The sequence below is a fragment of the Mya arenaria genome, chromosome 12, assembly GCF_026914265.1.
Source record: "Mya arenaria isolate MELC-2E11 chromosome 12, ASM2691426v1".
In the NCBI taxonomy this organism is placed as follows: Eukaryota; Metazoa; Mollusca; class Bivalvia; order Myida; family Myidae; genus Mya; species Mya arenaria.
In genome coordinates this window covers 54,718,043-54,744,145 of record NC_069133.1, presented here as the reverse complement: position 1 = coordinate 54,744,145, position 26,103 = coordinate 54,718,043, and the positions used below count along the sequence as shown (strand labels likewise).

Here is a 26,103-nt window from a genome sequence, read left to right as displayed (position 1 = left end):
TCAAATAGCGAATAGAGAGGGCTATCGCAATATCTGTGGTAGATTTCGTACAAGTGGGTCTGACTATTGACAGGTCTGTTTCAATTGGAGTTAGTTTCAATTGGAGTTAACCGTATAACTATAATAGTATTATAATTGCTCTCTTGGATTTCTAAGCGGTAGCTTTCGTTGGGCAGAGCAAGTGTTATGATCTTTTATTATTCTGTTTTGTTTTTCGAAAAAGAGTGCAAAAAGATAACATAAAAATATTTTGAGCTGCAAGGAATATTTTACAATAACTTCATGATAGAGATTAAAATTTTCAAGTTTTACTGTTTAGTTTGATAACATTTTCTGAGTGTAAAAATGATGGATAAAATGGTAATGTGAAATGATAGTTTAATAACATGAGGATGTTATAGTCGAGACTCGGAATACGATACCCAGTGTAAGAATAATGCTGTAATAAAATTTGATAAACTGATGGAAAGTGGCTTACTATAGAAAGTTTTGTTCTGTTGGTGAAGAAGGAACTGATTTATTTGTTATCCGGGTGATAACTTGTGAAGATTGTGTTAATTACCCAAGAATAGGAATACCTCTTATTTTTGTGGATATTAAAGTACATTTCCTGATTTTGGATATATTAAATATATTGGTAAGTTTTAAATATACAAAAAATGTATCAATATGTTATTTCAAGTATTGCTTGCTTTTTATAGATTATAATTAATTAAATTAATAATGAATGATTTTTAATGAAAATATAAAAAATAAAAATATGTAATAGAAATATATAAATAAATTTATTGAATAAATAAATATAATTAATTTATCTTTGAAATAAAAAAGGAAAGGATTAGGTAAAATAGGTCTTAAGAAAAAATAAATATTTCAATGAAGTAGGTAGGAATTGATTATTTTTATGAAAATAGGTGACAATTTAAGTCAATTCTGGTGACATAATGTTTACGGTCTTTCTAATTTAGAAGTCTACCAACTTTAATTCATTTATTACGGATACATTTATCCTCTGACTCCTTTACGACTGAAAGTAAATTAAACTGAAATTGAAATGAAATTGTCTCTGAAGGTGGCAAAGCTATCGGCTACTCTGTAATTTTCTTTACATAACAAATAGACACCAAACTTTTTTGGAGTCCGTGCATGTATTTTAAGTATGGGATATCTTAATAAGATTTTATTTTAATTTAAGGACAGTGCGATGACTCCGCAAAATCATTCAAATCTGCGAAAGAGGTTACGTTGCATGATTATACCTTTTGTAACATTTTGTGTATTTTCAAGACCTCCTGTAAGAATTCATAAAAAATACCAATTAATATCGACCTAGTAAGAGTACTCCTTACAAGGTTATTCTTTTTTCGATTGTTCCGGTCTTGAGTAGTTTTCAAGGGGGGAATGGTTAGTGCATCATTATCGGCTATCATTCATAAAAAGTAAAATTAGATAATATTGATATTTTTGCTGAAGTGGATATTACTACATTTACTTTAAATAGGTATTAACATAGTGTTCGTCGATTTTTCTCTGCATGGGAACTTCATAATTGTTTAAACAACCTGAACTCGTCGGGGGCATTCTTTAAAATATGTAATGAGCATTTCTTTTGATATTTTTATAAAGTTCATAATTTCACTGAGGCCTAAGCTATCACTTCATTCATGGTAAATTACATGATAAACATCGGAACTATTTTCTCATTTTGCTATTTTCTATATAAAGTTACCCTGTTTGTTTGTTAATGGAAAAATAATATGTCATTGGACTCCATGTGCACGCTTTGAGAGTACTTCCTTTTATTGCCGATTTTTATTATCGTTAAACTCTATCAATTTCGACAACTATGTAATCTTTTGTATCAAGGACAGTTTATCGTAATGTGATTGGCGTTTTTGTCAAGAAGATAGCTTTTAGCAGTGAAATTGCTCTCTATATTTTAACAATGGAGGACCGTGAAAGGACCCATAACAGTACCGGGTACAGTATGACATTGCAGATCCAAAATTGCTGTATCAGTACGAGGAATCCATTGGAATTCAGTATATTTTCCAATCGTATTTTATTTTTTGACAATAACCACAAGTGGTTTGACTATATTGGCCGCTTTATATGCATTTTTCAAGAGTTGTACAAACTGAAAATTGTAAAATTGCATTGCAATGCTTATTCAACAGGTTTGGAATGAATCGGCAATCACGATTTGAAAATACAACAAAAAATAGATTTTGTGGAAAATAAATATCAGTGTTCAGGAAAATTTATCAGATTACTCTTGTATTTATCAGAAAGTTGTAATTGAAAACATTAAATTTTGGACAGTTTATGACCAAAATGACATATAAGAACTGGAAATATTTCCTGCTGTGGCAATCATTTGGGTTGGGAGGTCTTGAACACTCCGTTAACATAATAAACATATTTGTTTATAACTATTATCAAACCATTGTGGGTGTCTGGACTCATTTTTTTATGAAACTTAATAGGATTATTCTATTAATTGTCAGATTTGATGGGGGTAGTCTTGATGTTTAAATTGATAATTGGTCTAAAAACTTGACTTACTGATAATTTGAGACAGTTTTTTATTCAATGATTTTTTTCATTTTGATCCCTTTTTTTGTTAAAATTTGGCATGTTGGTGGTTTCTTCATTTGTCAAACTTGAGACTCGTTTTTGACGAGACAAATATTCCTTACACATTATTACATAAATCATGTTTTCTTAAAGCTTATTTGCATTTTGTTTGTTGTGTTACAACATTGTCATAAAAGAAAGATATAAATCACTTAAACTACGAAAAGAAGAATTCAAATTTTGATGCTGAAAAGCTTGATTTTTTAATGAACTACTTGAATAACATGTACGTCATTAAATTTTTATACACTTTTTGAATGCAGAAATATTATGGTATAGTAGAAAACGGTAGATAATTTATGATGGTCCTATCAGTATCTAATAAGAATGCCTCTTTAGACAAATGTGTCACATCTGCCAAGACTACTTATTTTGTATGTTTAGTAAATTATAAGAACCAAAATTGTTTTGTTTTTTTCCAATTAAAAAAATATTTCCAAGTATTGAATATATTGATGAGTTTTTAATGTGTGTATTTAGTTCAGGGTGAAAATCGGCCACTATTCATTTTGAAACGCTATTCTAGGAGTCAGGGCTGTACCAGTAGTCCCCTCCCCTCCCTCCCCCACCCCTGCTCAATTAATTGTTCACCAGTTCGTTTTGCTTCTTTTTGATTTATTTTTTTTCACTTTTGCAAATCATTTTACTCACCTCCGTCTGTTCATATCTCTAACTATGCGCTAAATAAAAAACAATCATGCAAAGAAGTTGACATATAAAGATTCTTTATAAGAAGGATGGACTCTATAAAATGCAAATACCCGAGCACTTGTTATGGAATAAGGTTGAATAAAGGGGTTAGATCTGTAGATACCTGGTCAATGGACGCTTGAAAGTTTTGATTAATTGTTGGTTAGAAAAACATCAAAACTTGTCAAAATGATATATTGCTTTTCTGTATATTTTCACCATCTTATTAAATAGTGCTAAAGATGTTATGAAAAGGGTTTTTGATTTGGTATTTGATAAAATCTTGTAAAGTCACACATGCAAAGTTGAAAAATGATATTTATAATCTGTGACATAACTTTGCTGACAGTGTAAGAAAAGGAAAACATATGCATATATTTGAACTCCTTAAGTTAAGCAAAACTCATGAGCAATAACTTAAAGGCCTGTATAAAAGTGATACAAAGCTTAAAAAGCAGATTGCACGCTTAAATTGTTTCAAAACTTAACCGAATATTTTACAAGGGCATAATTTTATGAAAATCTTGTTTCGTTACAAATCAAGCCAAATGTGCCTCAGCAGCTGTTTTTTTTCTTTTAACAATTATTTACCTAATTTTCAGGTGGCCAGCATTTACCATGTCTCCTCAGTTATGAATAGATATGACTTTTCGCATTGGCGATGAGTTGTTTACAGATTTATTTAGATAGTTTAAATACAGGTTTATTTAATTATCTCTCAATGGGATAAATACCCGTTGTACATTGACCCGCCATGGTATTGTGAGTGAGACGCCACAAAAATGTCGACTTTTGTACGACATTCTCCACTGTAGTGACTTTGGCTCCGAACTGGCTTAAATCCTCCAAATCTAAATGTCCAATTATAGACAAAGACGAGCCTTGAGTTATCAGACACGAATATTAAGTATAAGGGGATTCATGTTATCTTATGATTTTAAAAATAAACCTAATGACCCACTAGAGTCAACAAAAAAACGTTTTTTTGTTTTGACAAATATAGTGATTGGAAATAATTAAAGTATGTGAGAAACAATAGTAATGAAATATTTATTTTTGATATCTAACTTATGGTTTTAAAGCTGCACTGTCACAGATTGAACGTTTTGACAACTTTTTTATTTTTTATCTTGGAACGAGCCATTTTTTGCGAAACCAGTCATATAAGACTGCTGACAAAAAATTAGAACACATATTTTTCCAAATATAAGTTCCAAAATTGATGTTTTATGTATTTTTCTTAAACCGTTAGTAACGGTTAAACATTAAACATTAATTTTCGAACAGAAATATGAAAATCTGCCATCTGATCTTTTGTCAGCAGTCTTTTATCATTGTTTTGCAGATATTTATGCAAACATTTGCTCTTTCTAAGACAAAAAATAAAAAAAGTTGTAAAAATGGTATATCTGTGAGAGTGCAGCTTTAAAACTATATAATCTTAACTGTTAAGCAAGGTGGTAATTTTGTTTTTTTTAAAAAATGCAAAATCTTACATTTATGTTGTTAGATATGAACCCTGCACCTTCCTCTTCATCAATTTTTCCATTTTGTACCCATTTTATGCCCATACCACCGTCTCCCCCTCTTCCCATTTTTATTATATATTTTTTAATAATGAATGTAAGAATGTGCAGCATCCATGGGCTATAACTTTATATGGTACAGCATTAAACGCCATAATTTGATACTCAGAACTATATAATTATGCAACAGATATTAAATATCCGATGAAATTGTATGCACATTGTTGTAAAATATTCAATTATGATGGTTTTATCACCAATATCTTAAACCAAACAAAAATGAAACATGCAGTTGGGGTTATCGTCTTTTCAGAATTGAAGGACTTTTGCACAATTTAACAGGAGTTTTATGTTTTTCCATTCATAAAACACATTTAAAATCACTTGCGTTACTTACGACATTAAGATCCATATCAGCCATATCCTTAACAGTTGGTTGATAAATCTTGCTAAGTTGTTAGTCTAATAAATTAAAATTAATATGTTCTGAATTGTTCTGATATGCTCTCAGTTTTGTGGAGATTTGAAATTTCTGAATGGAAAGAGACATTAAGAAAAAAATCCATTAATGAATGTTAGCATTATATGATCTACCAAATAATACGGAAAGCCACTGACTTTAATCACCATTTTTGAAGAAATGGAATAAAGAAATGAGTTGTGACAGCTTGCCATTTTATAATTTGCTTTTGTGTGGCTGATTTAAAGTTTTCCTGTCTATTCAGTCTTTATTTACAGATAGTTCTCATCATTTTTAACTTAAATTTAAAGTAGATAAATAGGTGCCTCCTCTAATATCAAGAATGTGACCCCTCTAATGTCAAGAATGTGCCCTTTGAAAATTCCTCCGCTAATGGCAAGAACATTCCTCCTCTTATGTCAAGAACATTCCTCCTCTTATGTCAGGAATATTCCCCGTTAATGTCAACAAAAAGCCCCCACTTAAATCAAGACAATACCTGTACATCCACTCTAATATATATCTAATAATATGCCCCTCAAATGTCAATATTATGCCCCCTCTTACACAAAGAATTTGCCCCCTCTAACAGCAATAAAAATGCATGTCTAATGTCAAGATCAAACTTAACATCAAGATTACATCCACGTCTAAAGTAAGGAATATGTCCCATCCAATGTCAGAATTATTCTCTATTAAACATGAGGAATTTGTCCCCTCAAATGTCTGGAAGTTAAATATTTTTCCATTCTTTAACCCCAAGGATACAATTTCACTTAAACATCAAGAGTATGTTCCATCTTTTATCCAAGAATATGCCCTTCTAATGTCAAAAACATGCCCCCTCTAATGTGGTGTTCAGACCCTCTAAAATGTCCAGAATATGCCCCCTCTAATGTGAAGAATTCTTTCCCTCTAAGGTCCAGAATATGCCCCCTCTAATGGGAAGAATTCCCTCCCTCTGAGGTCCAGAATATGCCCCCTCTACTGTTAAGGATTCCCTCCCTCTATGGTCCAGAATATGCCCCCTCTACTGTTAAGAATTCCCTCCCTCTAAGGTCCAGAATATGCCCCCTCTAATGTGAAGAATTCCCTCCCCTATAAGGTCCAGAATATGCCCCCTCTACTGTTAAGAATTCCCTCCCTCTAAGGTCCAGAATATGCCCCCTCTAATGTGAAGAATTCCCTCCCCTATAAGGTCCAGAATATGCCCCCTCTACTGTTAAGAATTCCCTCCCTCTAAGGTCCAGAATATGCCCATTCTAATGTAAAGAATTCCCTCCCCTATAAGGTCCAGAATATGCCCCCTCTAATGTCTAATGCTAAATGTCAAATCCTGATGCCACCACTGTGCGTACAGTGCTCAGTATGTGACTTTGTGATGCTGTCATTGTTAAAAAAAATAAAAAAAAATATTACAAAGTAAGGAATTGAGGTTTGTCATCTTAGGATGGGGATCTTGAAAATAAACATTTTTTTTATAAGATTGCTTAAAATGATGAAAGAATAATATACCTGGAACTAAGTCAACACTTGATTGTATTTAAATCATTTTTCGTCCATGATCAATCATAATTTTTAGCAAAATCTGTGCTCACTTCTGATCAACTGAGTTTAAAACCAAATATCAAATATTTAACATTGGGCTTGAATAAACTTTAAAATCCATTATATCGCTTGTCAAGTAGTGCAAGAGTGTCTTCATTGTTGGTTTTTCATCGGTGAGTGCTTGTTTAAGAGTAACATCATAATGATTTTATATATTAATGTTCCAGTATGGATCACAGAACGATGCTGTAAAAATATTATTGTGAACATGCTTACATTTTGTACATGCGAACGACATAGACGGATGAAATATCAGGACAAAAACTGATTAAAAGTTATGTAAAAGGCTTCTGAAGAAGACTATATTTTGGGATCATTCTTTTTTATTAAGTGGGTTCAATTTAGCAGTTTGTGCATGCATTCACCGGCTAGTGATGAGACATTTGTGCCAACAGGCACAAGTTATTTTTCTTTTTTTGCTAAACAATTAAATTACGAAATGCTTTATGGATTAGTAAAGCAAAAAATAGCAATAACTTATACCTAGGCTCAAGCCATGGAAATGGAAGTTTCAATGGTGCTGTGTTCAAATGAATGTCTATTTTTCATACTTAGAAGCAACAAGAAAAAATGTCCTGGATTCTTACCATTGGCTACAATATTGTTCGCAGCAGCATTACGACTTAATAACCTTTGTCCATTACTTGACAACAATTTGAGATGTTCACATGTAAACTTGGTATGCATGTTACCAAACACAGAAAATTTGTGGCAAAAACCACCACTGTCTGGCTAAATTGCATGGAGTTATATCCCTTGACCATTACCCCTTTGCCATTAGAGTACATGTATGTGTTGGTATCATTTTGTGATGCTCTTGTTTGCATTGATGTATTGGAATAAAATAACATGCATACTGTGCATACCACATACCGTTTGCTATTATAAATGAAAGGAAGTAGCAAATGTTTGACACATTAGAAAGAGGAAATATCTTGTAACTTAAAGGCATTAAAATGATGCCCTAAGACAATCCATTACTTTGAAATAGTTTCAAAGTAAAAAAAAAAGCTAATAAAATGGACGGTTAGTAATATGGATGACAAATATGACTTGTTTCATCCTTTTGTAAGAATTTACATTAGTCAGTGATTGTGTTTGTTTCTATAATGTGCTTTGTGTTGGAAAATTAAATTAATTTACTTAGTGAAAAATGTGGGTAAAAGTTCACATGTTACAAATGAGTAATGTTACTGATACAAAGTAAAATTGATAGCTGGCTTAGTTTTCATTCAATCTAAGTCTGTATGTCACCATTATTATTAAGAATGTCTGCCGAGGTGTCAAATGCTTTTGTAGATCATGTAAAAACAAAGATTTGATATAATTGGTAAGGCCGACTCCATAATTGAAAATAAAACTTTTGGTATGTACGATTTATTATACGATTAGGTATTTATCAAAATCAGGTATGGGAAATTGCTTAATGGTGTAAATTTTAGATTAAGATTGAAAGAATAAGCAAATGTTTTCTTTGTTTTATGTGGTGGGTCATTATTTATTAGTAAAACAATTGGACTATAATGTCCTTTGCCATTATTTGTCTTAATCCCTATGATTAAGCCACAGCCTGTTGATGTTTAATTAATATTTGCATGTTAAATTTATATGAAACAATTTGTTTAGTGGAGAAACAAATGACAGATCAGAGGGGGGTCCAGGAACTGTGTTAGAGGGGCGCATTGTAAATATGCCCCAACCCAGTTAAGTTTTAAACAGTGCATTTTGGTGTAATTTATGCATAATTATTCTACTATTTTGACTTTGGACATTTTAAGGGGAGGCGCATTGCACCCCTGTAGAATAACCAGTTACATTCATTTTGCCACTAGAACATTGAGAAGGGAGGGTCAAACCAAGAGCTTGCTGCCATGATATTGTCCATTTAAGACTAAAATTAGCAATAAATCTTGGGTAAACCTAATATCAAGTATAGATCATACAAATGTTGGTTCTGGCATGCCAAGGTCTATCCCAAGTTATGCCCCCTTTAACACCAAATCCTGGATCAGCCATTGTTTACAACTAAAAGCAACACTAACACACTGCCTTCAATAAGTACTTGTCAGTTTTATTTACAGAGCATTTACTTTCAGGTTGACGTTGGTCCACCATGTTGGACGAGCTGTTACGGCATGTGCGCTGTGTCGCGTGCGGCTACATCATCACAGCTACCACCCTTTCACTTGCTTTCGCAGGTAAGAAATTATCAGAAAAAGGATAGAAAGTTTTCACTTGCATTAATTTAGCCTAATTTTAGGGGGAAAGAAATTCCTCCAGCTGATGGAGAAGTTTAATTAAGAGCAGATTTGTGCACATGCAGCAGTATCTGAGCCATGTCCACCATACCTGTTCTGGGCTATTAACACTTCCATTATTTAGCTATTGATAACAGAACACAAGTTGTAAAAATAAATTAGCAGAGATAGCAGTCAACAGTTTCAGTGACTGTACAGAAGGTGACTTCAACAAATTGCAGGCTATTGTTTTATATTTTCATTCTCTGAAGTATTATATTAAAATTGTTGTCAGTTGAGGCCAATCAGGGCTTCAGAGTATTTATTTCCACACACAGAAATTAAAACATTTTACTAGAGTTTGATTTCTAACACTTTTGTAACAATATGAAGTGACAACTCGGGGTCAGATAACACTATATGCTTGTTCCGAAAGGAAGAGTGAAAATGGTATAGATGACTTTCAAAGCATTATCTGAAGTCAGAGCAATATATATATATTGGCTAGAGTCCGTAACATCCTAAAGATATGCAGGCTGAGAATCGTATATCTATACAATTTTCTTTTCACCGTTTAAGGAGAGCAATCATAGGAACCACCATATAAAGTCGCTCAGAGTCAAACAATTATACAATTAAAATCTGTAAATATGATCACTCTGATAATTATCTGTATTAACTCGCTCAATGTTACAGCTAGTTATTATCTAGACCATAATATGTAACGTTGACTTATATATTGAAATTTATTTTAAAAAGGACAATTTTTCTGACCTGCTTTTTCAAACCATTCCGCGTTTTTTCATGATTCTGCTTTATCATTCTTAATGGATATTTAGCATGCTCGGAAATAAAAACAGCAGAAATACCATGAACTTGTAATAAAAATGTATGTGTGTATAAGAGATTGGATATAAAAGTATCTGACAAGAAAATTGTTTTGTTGAAAGCATTCTTCTCGTTTGGATGTCTGTTTACATTATGTTTAGTTCTTTGATTTACAGATTCAAGTTTAACATACTGCTACTTTGTTTTAATTTTCTAAGAAGTTTTCAGAGGTGTTTTTATGGACTCTTTATCTTAAAATATTTACAGGACACTGTTTTTTAATGGTGTGAAATGTATTTACATGAACCATGTGTTTTTTAACTATTTTTAAATTTAAGCATGAACAATCCCCTTTGTTCTGTTCTGTTCTTTTAATTGCTATAGGTTGTTGTGAATAATGTAGTCCATTGTCAATGGTTTGATGTCATGAAAGTCTTGTGGAATTTAGTCTTGATGTTGCCAGTTTTGTCGTCATTTCATGTAATTGTTAAAATAATTGATGGACAAAAATCTGTAAAAATGCTTAAGATTGTAGCCTGAAATTTTGTGCAATGAAGTCTTGTCCAAGCATTGAAATTATCAATGTACCAACACAGTATGGTTTGCATAGCTGTGTCCCTTGGCCAATCGAGGTGCAGAATGTCGTCAGTAGTATGATGCTCCTGATTAAAAATGCAAGTGTTTCCACATTTCTTTACTTTTCAAATAGGACATGTAGCCAACAGGCTTTTATATGAAGTCAATAAAATTTGTTTTCTAGCCACTAATTCACAAAGAAACCTGAGGAGAAAAGAGTACGCAAAGTCCTCTTTCCTTAAAAAGAATGATATATCTGATAATTATAATTTCTGTGACAATTGTGTAAGCTAGAATGGTTTCCTTACTTTCATGTGTCTTTAACACATATTTTCTGGCAAAATAATCACATTCTTTGGCTCCGACAACTAGGAAGTCCAGTTTTACATATAACCATGATGTAGGCGCTACTTGCATTCATGAGACATGGCATTCATTGAATTGTTCATTCTTTGATGTTCTATTTTAGTAATTATGATATATTCTGTTTCTTTTGCAGCAGTACTTTATATAAAACTCAGATAAGTTGCCCACAGGTTATTATTTTGGCTAGTTGACTGGTTAAAAGGATTTGATTGGTTAGTAGTTGTTATTAGATTAATATTGACCAATCAATAAACATTTTGGGTAACATTAACCAAACCAAAAACTGAACTGGTTTTATACATTTGGCTGCACATGTTAAAATTAATCTAATCATCATTTTGATATTGTATATGATAGTGTGAAACAAGGTTTTTTATAGCTCAGAAAACTAAATATGTTGCAAGAATTAAAAAAAATGTTGTCAGAATTTCTGCAAGATCATTGAGGGAGAATCAAGTTCAGCAGTTATATATCAAAATATATAGTATATATGTTATATCAAAATATATAATAAATATGTTTATATTCAATATCAATATATTAACATTCTGTGCATGAGTATTTTTCTGGTATTATAAGATTTATAACTGAACTTCAAATTAAGGAATGCTTGGAAATATTTTTATGTAGATTAATGGTTTAGATAAAATAGATGTTTCTTTAATGGACAGTCTATTTTTATGAGTAGATTCATTAACTGATACTTTGGTGAATTATTTTGAGCTGAATATAATTAATTCTGGCACTTAAAGGGATAGATAGTTGCACCCTACCATCGGATTAAAAAGTGGTATAGCCGTATGAAGGTCTAGTGACCTCCCACTTTAGAGGTCACTGGTCTGATCTCCACCAGAGGCACACTTTCCTAGCCTTCTCAGAAAGGACACCAGTACTTATTTGTATCAAATCCAGGAACCAAACTTGAGAGTAATTCTCTATAAAGCTTATAGTTGTTTTCACCATAAACTAATAAATAGTATAAACTAACCTTATGGTGGTTTGAGTGTTGTGTGGTCTACACTGACATAATGATTTTATCAGGGTTTGATTAATGTACTTGAACCATGCAGCTAATAACTGTTCCTAATGATTCATTAAGAAAATACATTTTTCTTCAATGTCAGCCAGGAAAATAAGTAATATACTTAGTGGGTTGAGATTATTTTTGTTTTTGTTGTTATGTTTTTGCGCCATTAAATCCATTATTCATTGGAAAAAAAGCATCTGCCTTCCGACACTGTCAGTCATAAATTTACTGATAAGCCCAATTATGAAAGTTTCAAATCAGGTGTTAATTCAGGTTTGGTTGTTAATTGTTTTTCTTATCTGTAATTTGCAGATCTTTTATCCTAGAAATCAGGCAGCTTTTGGAATGTTCGTTGGTAGATAATATTGTAATGATGCTTTAGGCCATTACAAGTGATAGTCGAAAAAGATTCTTAAAATTCCCATGAAATTTTACCCATCTTATTCTTTTAACTCAGAACATTTAAAGAGATTTTCATAGCCGTTAAAATTTCAGTGTGAACATCAGTTTCTTTTAATGCTTTAACAGAAGGTATTCATGGTTTTTCATCGTTTTTCTCTCAAAATTACCAACAGACAATATTGACTTACTTCTGTGAAATCGTATATTCTTTTCTTTTCTTTTTTTCCCTACATTTCCCTCAGTTATACAATTTCAATTAAAAGGAATAAATGTGTTCTCTTCTAATAAAATTCCACACAAAACAAGATAAAAATAATGTAAAAAGAAAGGTGTAAACCTCTAAAATGAGTTGAATATAAATTTGCAACTGTCAAGAGCCATTAGTTTTTGCATTTTTCAATTTCTACCTGTTGGCAATTAACAGGGGCAATTTTCGTTAATTTACCTTCCTATGCTGAGTTGATGTATCTATCAGGTCTATAATGTGCCATCATTTTAGGGGTGGAGGTTTTGTTCTTGACACTTATGGTGAAGCTCAACGAAATAATAGGACAGAAAATGTCAGTTAACCAATGTTATGTCATTATATTTCTTATTTGATTTATGTTATGTGGCTTTCAACATGCAAAAAAGATTTGAGTGAAAGGAATTGCAGATCTTCTGTACAGCGCATGCACCAAAGCTATAACTTCTAATTTCTTCAGAAGTACCCTCCTCTCTAATGAACACTTTTTCGTCATTTGATTGTTTTACTGTGAACATTCCATGAAGAAATTGTAATTATAAGTAATAGGCTGACATTTATTACCATAATCATTATTTATAATTTATATATACTTGTAAGTTTGTAAAAAGGTTAAAGGATGGTGATATTCTTAATTTTGTTGTATTAATGTCGTTGTCCTTATTATCATAACTAATAAGGTGGACATGATACCACCAATACCATATGTAGCAAGGCCCTGGTAACTCAGGTTTTAATAATTGTTGGGTCTTGCCCCTTGCTGACTGCATAAAAAAACAGACCAGGATTGCTGTCTATCTGTGCTGCTCTTGTTTAAAGGATATAATTATCCTTTAGGTGTTTTTGTAGCCAAATCGCCCATGGTACACAACAAAGTATAGCGCTGTAGTATATCGGGGGTATCCGATGATTGGTCTGTGATTGCTCTTGTTATAATAAAAAATCTTCTCTTTCAGAGTCTGGATGCTCAAGACAAGCGTCTGATGCGGGATTTCCTGATACTCGTATGGCCGCGTGTTTCGGTCGCTGGCAGGGGCATGTCAAATTTTCCACAGAGTTATGTGCCGCTGGCTGGGATGTGTGTAGCTGGGATGTGGACAGTTCGGTACTTGGGAAGGTATCATGGAATGTGGCACTCTCCGTGGATGGCTGTTTCGCGTATAATGCGGCGCAAGACGGGGGCAGATGTCGTGAATGTCAGTCGGAGCTAGACCAGGTATAATGAAAGAAAGTTCATACCATTAGATTAAAATTTGTATTACCTTTTAGATTCCTCAAAAATTCAACTTAAGAACAACTCCCTGTAGACTGCGACATATTTGTAGTTAGTCTGTTTTTCAAGGTAATGAAAGTTGGACAATTTTCATATTTTTGGTGTTGACAACAAGATGCTATCATAGCCATTGTGACCTTGTCTTTGTAAAATGGCAACAGCCTGGGATTCCAAGTACTTAAACATCAAATAAAATTACTAATTCAAATGAAACTTCGTATGCATGGTACATATGACAATATGAATATGTTTTGGGAAACCTACGACATTAACAATTATTGTTGTTATATTGGTAATCCCTTGGGGTATGAACAAATGTGCAAGTGTTTGCTTCCACAAGTGATACATTTGTTTTTCAAATTGGTTATTAATTAAATCAGATCTGTTGCAAAAGGCCATTTTTCATAAAATAAATTATTTCATTGGCCAATTTATTTTCTGCTTTGCTGCATCCAATCATATGAAGAATTAAATTGATACCGAAAATACATCTTAATAATTTGTCAACACCTTCTTTTTGATGATGAATGTTCGGGAGTGATTTTCTTGCACAAACATATCAGATGCAGGGAACTAATGAAATCATTACTCTGTGACAAAATAGCTTTCTCTGATGCAAATTAGACTTTGCACGCTTACAAAATTTGCGTTGAAAATTGGCGTGTATAGTAAATGTTTATAGAAAAATATGAGATAATAATCGTAGTAAGTAATAACTTATATTTTTCCCTATTTTATCAAAAGCTAAGATCGGTTCGTCATGTATTTTACGACAGTTAAATATATATGTTTAACGTTGAAAGATATGTATCTCTCTATGGTAGATTATATGATGGCTTATTAGGAAATAATAAGCAACTTGCTAGCAGTTATTTACATATTATTTCAATTAAATTGCCAAGATAGATCATGCGTCAGATATCAGCTTCGAGGTGATGATATTTGTTACAATTTGTGTTACAATGACAAGAGAGTGTTATTACGAACAGTTTTGCGGCAATTGCTTATTGTCAAATATGATGTAGCTTTAATGTATATTTGTATTTCATTATTTATAAAAATACACATCATATAATTTACTGATACATTTTCCTTTCTAAATATGAAAGAAAGCACTTCATCTTAATGAATTTTAAATTGGTAGACCTGCTTATTTTCCTATCATCAAAGAAGTTTGTTACTTTAACATCCCACTTTTTGATTGTGTTTTCTCTAGTGATGTTGTGACAGGCAGTTCCCTCTGATTTTGTTTTTTTGATTCTTAACAATAGCAAAATGACCAGACAAAACTTTCACCAGTTTTACACTTTCTTTGGTTAAAATACAGGTGTTTACTTAACTTCCAAATACATCTGCATGAAATCATCTGTAAATTCTATTTGATTCAAAATATGCAAGATATAGAATATTGAATTACAGTTTCGTTGACAAGGCCGTCAAAACTACTTAAATGTATCTCAAATGTGATCAAACCTCTACTTTGACAGTGCAGTTTTGTTTGTAAGAAATTTCAAGTGATGTACCTTTGTTATTTAGCCACCTGTCGGACAGCACTTTTGACAAATGTGGACCACCGTTTCATTCCACTTTTGGCTTATTATAGAAAATAATTTAATAAACACAACCAAAGTTTAAGCTATTTTTCTGTTGAGGGATATTTGACTGATTATAAACAAGGCTGTTTAGCCTGTACTGATTCTGTAAATAATGATTGATTACATTTAGCACATAATTGAAAATTTAAAAGAAGCAGTTTTCAATTAATCGGTATGAATTGACATAACTCTACGAACATAGAACTGTGGGGGAGAACAAAAATGAATGGAAAATTGAAATACAATAAATTGTACATAAAATAAAAATATCAAAAGCTCAATATTTGCTATTTCAAAAATGAAGGCGGATCAAATTGTTTCTAAATAAATGCTCTATAATAAGGTTGTAAAACGATCTCTACCTTTGATTTTTCTATTTTCAATGACATTATGTAATATATTTTTATTGATGAAGAAAGAAATATTGAGTTAGCTTCTGTATTTAGAGTTTGTGTGTGGTAAACATGTATAATCGTCATGAGTTACCAGACCTTTGGATCGTTTGTTTTTCTGAAAGGCTATAAATAAACGTATGGTTGTCAGCCTGATGCCGTATGAATATTTTTTGAGCTTGTTTGTTTTCAAAGAAAAAAGTGGAGATATAATAAAGATTGTCTTCTATAATATGCCTTGGTGTCAGCAGTCGGTCATTGTCACTGTCATTCAGAAATGTCTGCGTTAGCAACTACCTGGAATAATTGAAAATATTTCTATAAAAGTTAGTTCAGAATGATGATGTGGTCACAGTGGCAATACTCAATATATCATAGCCGACTTTGGTTTCATCTCTTTCTTCCCACAGATTTAACTTAAGATGACAAAAAATATATAACTTTATACCCAATGTAAAACTCCTTAAATGTGATGTTTATTAACCCTTTTGCACATAGGCAAGTGTTAAGGGCAGGGTTATATAATTTTACATTGCTTGTATCATTGGTAATGCTTTTATTACTAAAAAAATATGTCCTGAAAAATACAGTCCCATTTGAAAATTTGAAAGTTTATTAATTAGTTTTGTAAATTGTAAAAATGTATTTCGTTAACTCAATGATAAGTAAGCCTTGTTAGAAGTCAGTCAGTAATAAAACTCTGAGCCATGGAATTTGTTTCATTAGTTTGTAATTATGAGGCATGATAATGGCTGCTCACTGATGGTTAATTAGGGGTGGAATTTATTATTAATGGTGATTTTTATGCTGATCCTTTCATAGGGAGTAATCCCAGAATCAGTCCATTGCATTCTCTGATTATTAAACATAAATTACAATCAGATGGAATAAGTATGTTTTAATGGTTGTTGATTCCATGGCTCAACATATACATCAACAAAGCAACTATTTTCTCTTTAGTGAAAACAAAGTGTGAAATAAAACACTTATAGCCTTAATGTAGCTGTTTTTAATACAATTGAAAGTGTGTTTTTGCACCCAAACCTACTCCCATCCCCATAGACTGGTACCAAATGGTATTTTATATTTGATCTCTGTATTATTTGATCTTGTTATACAATTTACTATAAATATAGACAACACACCCTTCAATTATGAATTGCCTTTGTTTCGGAATGTTTTCGATAGTTTGTATTAAAAGTTCTATTATTCTATTACAACAACAGCTGGCTTGTAAGAAAATCATGGTTAAATCAAAGTCAACTTTGCCCTTTTTCACACCGTATATCTTCAATTTTCTCTTCGGTGGGTGTTGCAAATTATAACATGAATGGGGTGCGAAAAAATTCATATGATCGCCAATACTGCCAAAGATCTGAAAAGTTATGTCTGGTAATCAATTTGATTGATATTACTAAATCAATTAGCCAATTTGGCAGCCACTGTTGACAGAAACCTGTTGTAAACAGTTAACCATTGTTGTGTGAGGGATAAATTGGAAATATGCACTGTTTGACTTCTGTTTTCACATTAAAAGGTACGTTACATAGCGGTGCAATGTCTTTGGGTATACGTGGACAGAATAGAAATTGCTTTTCATTTTGATGTGAAAAGTGAAATTAAAGATGATCTAAGTAATTTATATTGCATTAAGTACGATCTTTGTTAGCTGTGGTACAATTTGGAGAAGTATCCAAAAGTTTATCGTTTTTTACAAGTGTTCTTAAATTGCGACATAAGGTTTGAGTTATATTAAACACATAAAAGAAAGAAATCTTAGCCTTGTAAAATAGTTTGTCCTATCAATTTTGCATTGTATTGACACAAAATATATTCATTGTCAAATAAGGAGTCGTCTTTGCTGTAAGGATCATCATTGTTGTCTTGCAAATTTTTAATGTTGGCCTGAATGTTATAGGTATGAACATGAAACTTGGTACACATGTGATATGTTCACAATGTGCAGGATTATTGCAAGACTGTTGTAACCCAATATAGAAGTATAATGAGTTAAAACAGGTTTACACTAAGCCCTCAAATTCCTTATGCATATGTATTACAAGTAACACTACTCTAATTTATTTTGACGCATGCCCATAGGCCAGCAATGAATGAGAGTTATAATTAACCTTTCTTGATCTTATTATTTAATGTCAATGATTGACCTTGACATTATGACTTTGTTCATTCTTCTGCTATTTCAAGCCAATCTTGTCAGGATAAGCTGGGGCTTTCTTCATTAGTCCATCAGTCAGTGGTTGTGTTTCAGCAGGGGATGTATTTATGAGAGCTGGTGCATGGACTTTTAAAATGACCTTGACCTTGTTAACAATATTTCTTCATTTAAGGACAAACTTGCCCTCGCTAGTCCATCCGTCAGGGGTTGTGTATAAGTGAGGGATGTATTTATGAGAGCTGGTGCATGTACTATTAAAATGACCTTGACCTTGTTAATTCTTAACTTATAATAATTCTTCATTTAAGGACGACCTTGCTGGGATGGGTAGAGGCTGTCCTCACCAGCACATCAGCCAGGGCTCATGTATTAGTGGGGGGCGTATTGATGCAAGTTGCTGTGTGGACTCCCACATCAGCATCAACACAGCATGTCAGCAGCAGCCCTGGATAGACGGGGTCATGTGCTGCAAACAGTCAGGTAGGTGAAGGCCAATGATTAAAGCTTTTAAAAATTGTATTAATACTACTAGTTTTAAGCTTGATGGTGACAAAGTAAAATCATTCACTTGCGACATTTCGATATGTCCTTTTTAGACGCCATGACAGTGCGCCTGGTGGGGCTTGATCCAAAGATCTCTTTGATGAGAAAAAGACACATGTTACCATAAGACAATTTTTGTAATTTTATAAGCATGTTCCATCTCTTTACATAATATTGTCTAGTTACTGACACTGTCTGTCAAAGGTCATATAATGTCCATCCATTATTCAATTCAAGGTCAGAGGATGACTGTTGCTCTTTTGTGGTTTCTTTATGGTATTGAGCCTATCTGACTTTTATGGTTATGAGGTAGTTTCTATCAATATGAGAAATTACATTAATTGATTTTAAAATAGGCTTTGTTGTAGTGTCTAGACCAAGAGTTCAAGTGACTCCTGAACAGGGCGATTACTAAGGGAAATGACAAACGACATAAAACTGTAATCTGTAGAATTGATGGAATTTATTTGTCTATTTTATTACAAAAAATAACAACCAAAAGCCATATTTTTTAGCCAATGATAGTGGTAAAACCAAAAAACTAGGTAGAGATTTTCCTCAAATGAGAGTTTAAAGATTTTTATTGCTGAAAGACATTGTTTTTAAAAAGATAAATAGAAACTGACACCATGGATCTTGAAAATGTCCATTTTGCCCTGATGTGAGTTTTTGGCAAATAGATGTTGTTTGTTAAAGCTGTTTAAAAACTGACACAACTGTAGGACTTTCCATTTGTTTTCAGGAAAAATGTTTCTTGTCACTATAGCTCTCATGGTGGTCAAGTGTTTTGCTGGTGTAATTAATGTTATGTAATTAAACATAAAAAGCAGTTACAGTTTAACACATATTTGAATGTGCATTCTCGGAAGACAGACCAAGATAAATCAGTAATTGTGTAAAGGATAGCACTTAAATTCCCTAAATGCAAATTTTGACAGCTCAAAGCAGATCTTCAGCTTAAAAAAAATGTCACACCAGATGGACCCATTGTCTTATCAGAATAAATCTGACAAATTCTAGTCAGTCAATTTCTCAGAAAGCACTTAGGGCCCCCGCTGGCCAACAACTTTTTTTCTTGGCAATTAAATAACCACTGCCTCATTTATTATAAGCCTCTTTTTAGCCTTTCACATGGATAATTAGGTATAAGCTGTATGCAGGGACTAAAGCAAAGGGAAAGACTTTTGTCCACCAAAGGGCTGTTATTAAAAGAAGAAAAGTTATCTGTATAACACCAATAAAGTTTTATTACAAAGCATGTTTCATTATATTGAAAGCAGTATTGCTAGTTGCAGTTGCTGAGTTTAGGATACGGACACATAAAACTGTTGGTAGTCCATATGCTATTTATGAGACTTTATGGTGTTAAAAAAGAGTAAATAAAAAAGAAAGATATTCTTTAACCTTGCAGCAAAGCGGCCCCACATCATTGTGCCACCCCCGGGAAGACTAGAGGTCAATGTGGGTCGTATATTCATGCTCACGTGTCAGGCCGAAGGGGTCCCATCTCCCAGAGTGCAGTGGTACAAGGATGGCGCCAAACTACCCAATGAACGCCATTCACGCGTGTCCACTCTACTCTCTGGTAGGTTTTCTTAGGACATACAAATTATAGAAGTTATTTGTTATTTGAATGTGGCCAATAAGATTTTAAGAAATATGATTACCAAAAAATTAATTGTTGTAAAAGTGATATCATAATGCCCAGAAATAAGGATTCAGGAGGTATTGTCAGCTACTGTCTGTGAGGGTTATAACAGGCAGTAAGGTCAGAAAGATTTTAACTACTGGGATTCTGGGTCAGTTTGAATGCAGTGGGTAGATCATATGGCTGGGTCAAGGGTTCAATTCCCAGATAGGCTGTATCTCGTTCAAGAATTTGCTCATTGGTTTAAGTATCCACTAAATCTCATAAAATTTCAAGAACTTCACTATTGAATTATTGATCTTTATTTATTTTTATTTTAGGAGACTTACTGGTGACTCTGTCCAAACATTCAGACTCTGGTCAATACACATGTGAGGTGATCAACGAGGAAGGAATTGACATCGCGCACACACAGGTCTTCGTTAAAGGTAAATATTTCTAACATGTACAATTCTGAAAAAAAAATTGTTTACTAAAGATAAACTTCAAAATTAGGCATATTCTTTTCATGATAAAATATAACAAAATCTTTTTTTCATATATATATTCTGTTGTTGCGCTCAACACTTTAGCACGACCATTATTTCTACATTTTATATGGTCATTTAAAGAATTCTATAAGTGTACTTGTTGCTTCAGATCATGATTCTGGTTGCCGTGACGACACCACAGATGGACTTCTTATGCACAGAGATATACACGCCTGTCAAGGTACAAAAACAGCAACAGGACACAAATTTCACTATTGTCATTATCATGGCTAATTTTTATTGTCACCGTAATTGCTTACCCGTATTGTTTTCTCACGCCATGATTATTATTTGCTGTTATAATGACTCAATTATTTTTTCATGCATTACTTTTGGTATAGATGTCTATTTGTTATTGTTAAAGTCTCAAGTTATGGAATACTTTTGACAAAACTGCCCATTTGACATTATAATTCTTAAGCTACATTTACTTATTATTTTAAATTCCCTGAGTTGATAGTTGAATTTACCTTTTTTTATTGTTGCTTTTTCCAGGACAGTGGAAGGGTCACGTTAAAGAAGGGGAGTCACTCTGTAAGCGTGGCTGGCGGGTGTGTAACCACCATGACAAAGAGAGGCTTAAAGACTTAAGCTGGCTTGATATACTCGACATGGACGGTTGTTTCGCATATAATGTGGCAAACACAAAGAGAGGGAAGTGTAAAAGGTGAGAACAGGATAACTGCAGAGTTATCTTTCTTAAATTAGGAAAAAGGATTCAAAAAAATTGATGGAAAATTGTGATCGCCAAATTACTTTTAGGGGAACATTTAAGACACTTATTTATATAGGTTTTAAGTTTCAAATTCATCCCTAGGATTAAGATGTGTCACTTTTTTTTTGAGCTGATGATTTCAGCATTACAAAATTGATTATCTACAAGTAAATTAATATCCTTAAAACCACATAACTTATGTAAGTAAAACTTATTGTACTTTCAGATGTCATGCAGGTGAAGGTCGTTTGGCAGGGGTGGGGAGGGAATGTGGGCGTGTGCGTTACTCACGCCCCTCGTGTCTCTCCCAGGGTCGCATAGATGTATATCGGGGTCGGGATGTGAAAAATACTGATGACAGCTGTTCGTATGCCGAGGGTCACACGACAGGAGTGCTGTGTTGTAAGAGGGAAAAAAACTATAGACATGCAAAGAAAAAAGACAGACGGAAAAATGGTGAGTTGCTAGGGTTATAATACATAGTATTCATGAAATGAAATATTGAAATTTATTTCACATCAATAAAAAGACGATAAATGTTTGTTTCAGTGTTAAGATTGTCTTTTTAAACAAAAAAAACACTTTAATTCACTGATAAATCCCTATAAACCAATGAAATGCATATACACAATTAAATATATTTCTGCTACTACAAGCATCAAAATAAGCTTCAATGACCGGACACATTTTAGAGGAAAATGAGCATTGAAATTGACGGATGAATGAAAAGATATAGCATTAAATGTAGATTCTGTTCCCTAATGCTTATGCTTAAATATTTAACTGTGCAATACTATAAAAAAACATATTTATAAAGTGAGTCTTATATTTTCAGAGATATCTACTTATGAGAGACCCCACTGTTCACTTGGTTGTGAGAACGGGGGACAATGTGTTGGCTACAATGTCTGCATGTGTCCCGTTGGCTACAAGGGAGCCATGTGTCAGAATGGTACGGGCCGTCAATAACTTTGATTTTGTTGATATTTTGTTTTTAAATTAGTCTTTTAAAATAAATCAAGCTTCAAAATGTTGCTCAAACTACATAGCTTGAGCATTTTCCATAAATCAAAACACTGTTATATTTGAAGTAATTGGTGACAATATTAATAAAATATTTGATCTCAAGCTGATTAATTAAAACCCTAAACCTTACTGAAATATCTAGGCATTAGCTCAATATCTTTCCTTGTGATTTTCAGCTGTATGCCCCAGTGGTTGTGGGCGCCGGGCAAGGTGTGTCCGTCCAGGTGTATGTGAGTGTATACAGCCATACAGTGGTAAAAACTGCTCGGAGAAGCCCATCGAGACACGGTGTAAGCTTCAGTGTCTAAATGGGGGACAATGTAGGCGGGGCGCATGTAAATGTCCGCCACACTATTCTGGCTCAAGATGTCAGACTTGTAAGTATGCAGTTAAAACATACATGACGTTTTTTTGTAGATCACTGAATCTTGTCGAGGCATTTTAGGAACAAGTATTTGGACTTATTATTGGGAAATCACTCAAATATTTGAATTGGGAATGAACAATCCAGAAGTAGCATGTTAAAATTGGGAATTCTGCAATATTTTAAAGAATTTTTGCCATTGTAAACAGGTCAGAATATGTGAGATACCTTGAAATGGCCTTATGGCATTATAGGAGGTAAACCCTCATATTGCATCGTACTTTGACTTCAGTGGGTAACATTGCCGGGTTGCAGTGAAAATTGTTGCCCACAAAAGTTTACTATATATTGTAGAGGGAATTCGGTATAATAAACCAATTTGTTAATTGAATATTTCCAGTAATTGGAATTATTTGTATTTATATAATGTAAATTGTAAATATGTATTTGCATTTTCAGTTACTCCCACATGGAAGCACCACACATTGTTATCAAAACAGAATCGAACGGAAAGATGAATGCCAATTCTACGCCTAACATAATTGTGTCCCGATGTAATCTCTACTCATAAAACTAGCATTCTATGTAAATTTAGCATTTTATCCATGTAATTAATCTTTTATGTTATTGTTGTGTTTAAGCTGTACATGTTCATGGCTGTAGTGTTACATGTATCATATAATGATGCGCAACAGTTGACAAAATTAAACTGTTTACGAGGATTGGCTGACAGAATTTTATCGGAATTTTAACAGGATTTTAGCTGTTTTAGTTGCTTTTTTCTCTAATGCTTGTCTGGAAAAATAACACCAAGCTACAGTTGTGATTACTCGTTCAAACATAGTGAATTTCACAGACAATATGGTAAGGAGCCTCTGTAGCACCTTGGAACTATTTCCTTTTTAATCCAATGAAAGTAGTTGCCTACTATTAATGGAATGCTTGTTACTGAATTAGAAAGAACTTTTGCATTCGCTAACACTCTAGCTAATGTTTTTCTGTCCATTTTTAAATAAAAGTTATTGACTTTGATCGTTTGATGTCTTATTCGATGCATTAAATACTCTTGTTATGTAAGTTCCCAGGTTATGGAGATTATCTTGTTGTGTATATATTGTTATGTGTTCGTACTTTGTTGTAAATAATTTGCTTTGATGGTTTGTATATATTGTAAATAGAAATTATTTATAGAGCTGTAAATTTGAGACATTTGATGTATAATAGTTATTGCAAATTGTTATATGTGTATGGCATTTATTGAGTATTGGGTACATTTATACATGTTATACAGTGGTATTTTAATTTTTGCATATTCTTTATTTCATGATATTTGAATATTCAGTACATGTATACTATTCAAAATGGTGACTTTACGTGACAATTTGTCATCTTGTTTGGAGCTATAATAAACATAGTACATTTTACTGAATTTCTAAAGTTAAAAAAATCCTAAACCTTTGATCAAGATATTGTCTGACAGATAAAAATAAAACAAATTAGCTCATCTTTTTTTGAAAAATGTGCAAAAACTTGGCCATAACTTAAAAAATGTTGAAGACGTTAAAATGAAACTTGGTACAAGCCTTGCCATAGAGAATTAGCACATTTACAGCAAGGCCAACAACTCTGTTTGTAATAATTGTTGAGTTATGCCCCTTGTTAGACTTAAAATACAAGAACAAACAAGCTTTGGGGTTTGTTCTGCGGCACTCTTGTTCGCACATATTATGTAACCATGCAGAAAACACAAAACACTGTATTTGTTTCATATCATCATGATTATGATGTTTGTATTTTGTCCTGTATGCAAGAAATGCTAACTACCTCAAAATACACAGGGCTTTGGTTTACGATTAATAGATGCATGCCATTGTGGTTGTTTGAAAGTTTCTAGCTCTTTTTTTAGTTATATATATAAAAAAAATTATCATGGCGATCTTTTGATTTGGTGTGATTTTTATATATAGTTCATCCGATACATTGATACGGAACAAAGAATTTTTAATGTCCATAAGAATCTATGAATTAAAAGTGTAAAGATAAAGAATATGCAGCTTTGCTGACATCAACTCTGTCTCTGGTACCATTTCATACAATTATAATTTTTTTATAAGAAAAAATATAATTCATAGTTTCATGCATACACGTTTATCAAACTGAAGTTTTTATCCTACTTTAATAATTATGTACACATTATTTCATTGAATTCATTTAGTGTTTAAGATCTACTGCAACTGCATGTTGGTGGCATATTTTTTGCATAACAAACATGCATCCTCATTCAGATAGTGAAATACCAAATTGTCTTTTTTTTGTTCATCTAATTTGTATAATATGTCAGTCAGTTCAAATGTTTTTGTATATTCTCGTTGATCCATTTTGCAAACTTCATGACAGCATAGAATTTTACAATTAATTTTTTTTTATGCTTACATTAGCTTTGGCGCGCCAGTAAAATGTCTTCTACATGTTAATGAATTGCCATTAACTCTGATGCTATTTTTAGCTCGTCTTTTTTTTCAAAGAAAAAAATATAGATTGATTGTGATAGCTTTGGTGTCATTGTTTGTGGCATAATGCAGAAGCTTTATCATTGGCCATAACTCAAAAAAGTTCAGAATGAAACTTGGTACAAGTGTTGCTAGAGGCAATACACACAAGTATAGTAAGACCTATAGCTGTGGCATTTAATGTTATCAAGCTATGCCGCTATTTTGAATGAAAAAATCTGAGTGTTGCTATTCGTTCCACAGCGATCTTGTTTTAAAAGCTGTATCCATATTCATGATTTTGACTTCTTTGTTTTATGTACTTGCAATAGATTTGTGCTTTTGTTTCGTTATGTTGAATTGAAATGTTACTTTAATAAATTGTTTACCTATAATAACTTACAGTTTTATGTTAATCATCTTCTTTATCTTTGAACCATAGTGGTTTACTACGTGATTAACAAATGTATTCCTCATACATGTTGACTGGTTATTAAGTATTGAAGTTGAGTAGTTGGTTATGTATAAGTTGTATATGATCACATGCACTTACAAGTTATGAAATCCTTGTTTGTTATGTATTTTTTTAAAGTGAATAAATATTTCAATACATTGTCGTTGTTGTAATGAATGCAGTGGTTCTAATCTTCTTCATTGAAGTAGCATGCTTTTAGTATGTAACAACCCTCCCCCCTTGGGTACCATATACTTTTTCTACCCGAATCCTCCTAACAAATAATACTATTTTGAG

The 26,103-nt window shown here is 32.7% G+C and overlaps 1 protein-coding gene across 1 annotated transcript; it reads left to right on the top strand.

Moving 5' to 3' along the window:
* Positions 1-25,964, top strand: LOC128210189 (uncharacterized). Its single transcript, XM_052914368.1, has 12 exons — positions 1-637; positions 9,018-9,119; positions 13,558-13,817; positions 18,346-18,517; positions 19,992-20,165; positions 20,549-20,656; positions 20,868-20,939; positions 21,254-21,425; positions 21,700-21,929; positions 22,309-22,425; positions 22,676-22,876; positions 23,323-25,964. Exons 2-12 carry the CDS (start codon positions 9,035-9,037, stop codon positions 23,379-23,381), a joined length of 1,650 nt encoding a protein of 549 aa, XP_052770328.1. The 5' UTR covers positions 1-637; positions 9,018-9,034; the 3' UTR covers positions 23,382-25,964.
* Positions 25,965-26,103: the final 139 nt, after the last annotated feature.

Coding starts and splice junctions, on each gene's coding strand:
- LOC128210189 (XM_052914368.1), top strand. CDS start 9,035: ATGTTGGACGAGCTGTTACGGCATGTGCGCTGTGTCGCGTGCGGCTAC. Junction 20,166..20,548: donor CGTGTCCACTCTACTCTCTG/GTAGGTTTTCTT, acceptor TTTTTATTTTAG/GAGACTTACTGGTGACTCTG. Junction 20,657..20,867: donor CACACAGGTCTTCGTTAAAG/GTAAATATTTCT, acceptor TTGTTGCTTCAG/ATCATGATTCTGGTTGCCGT.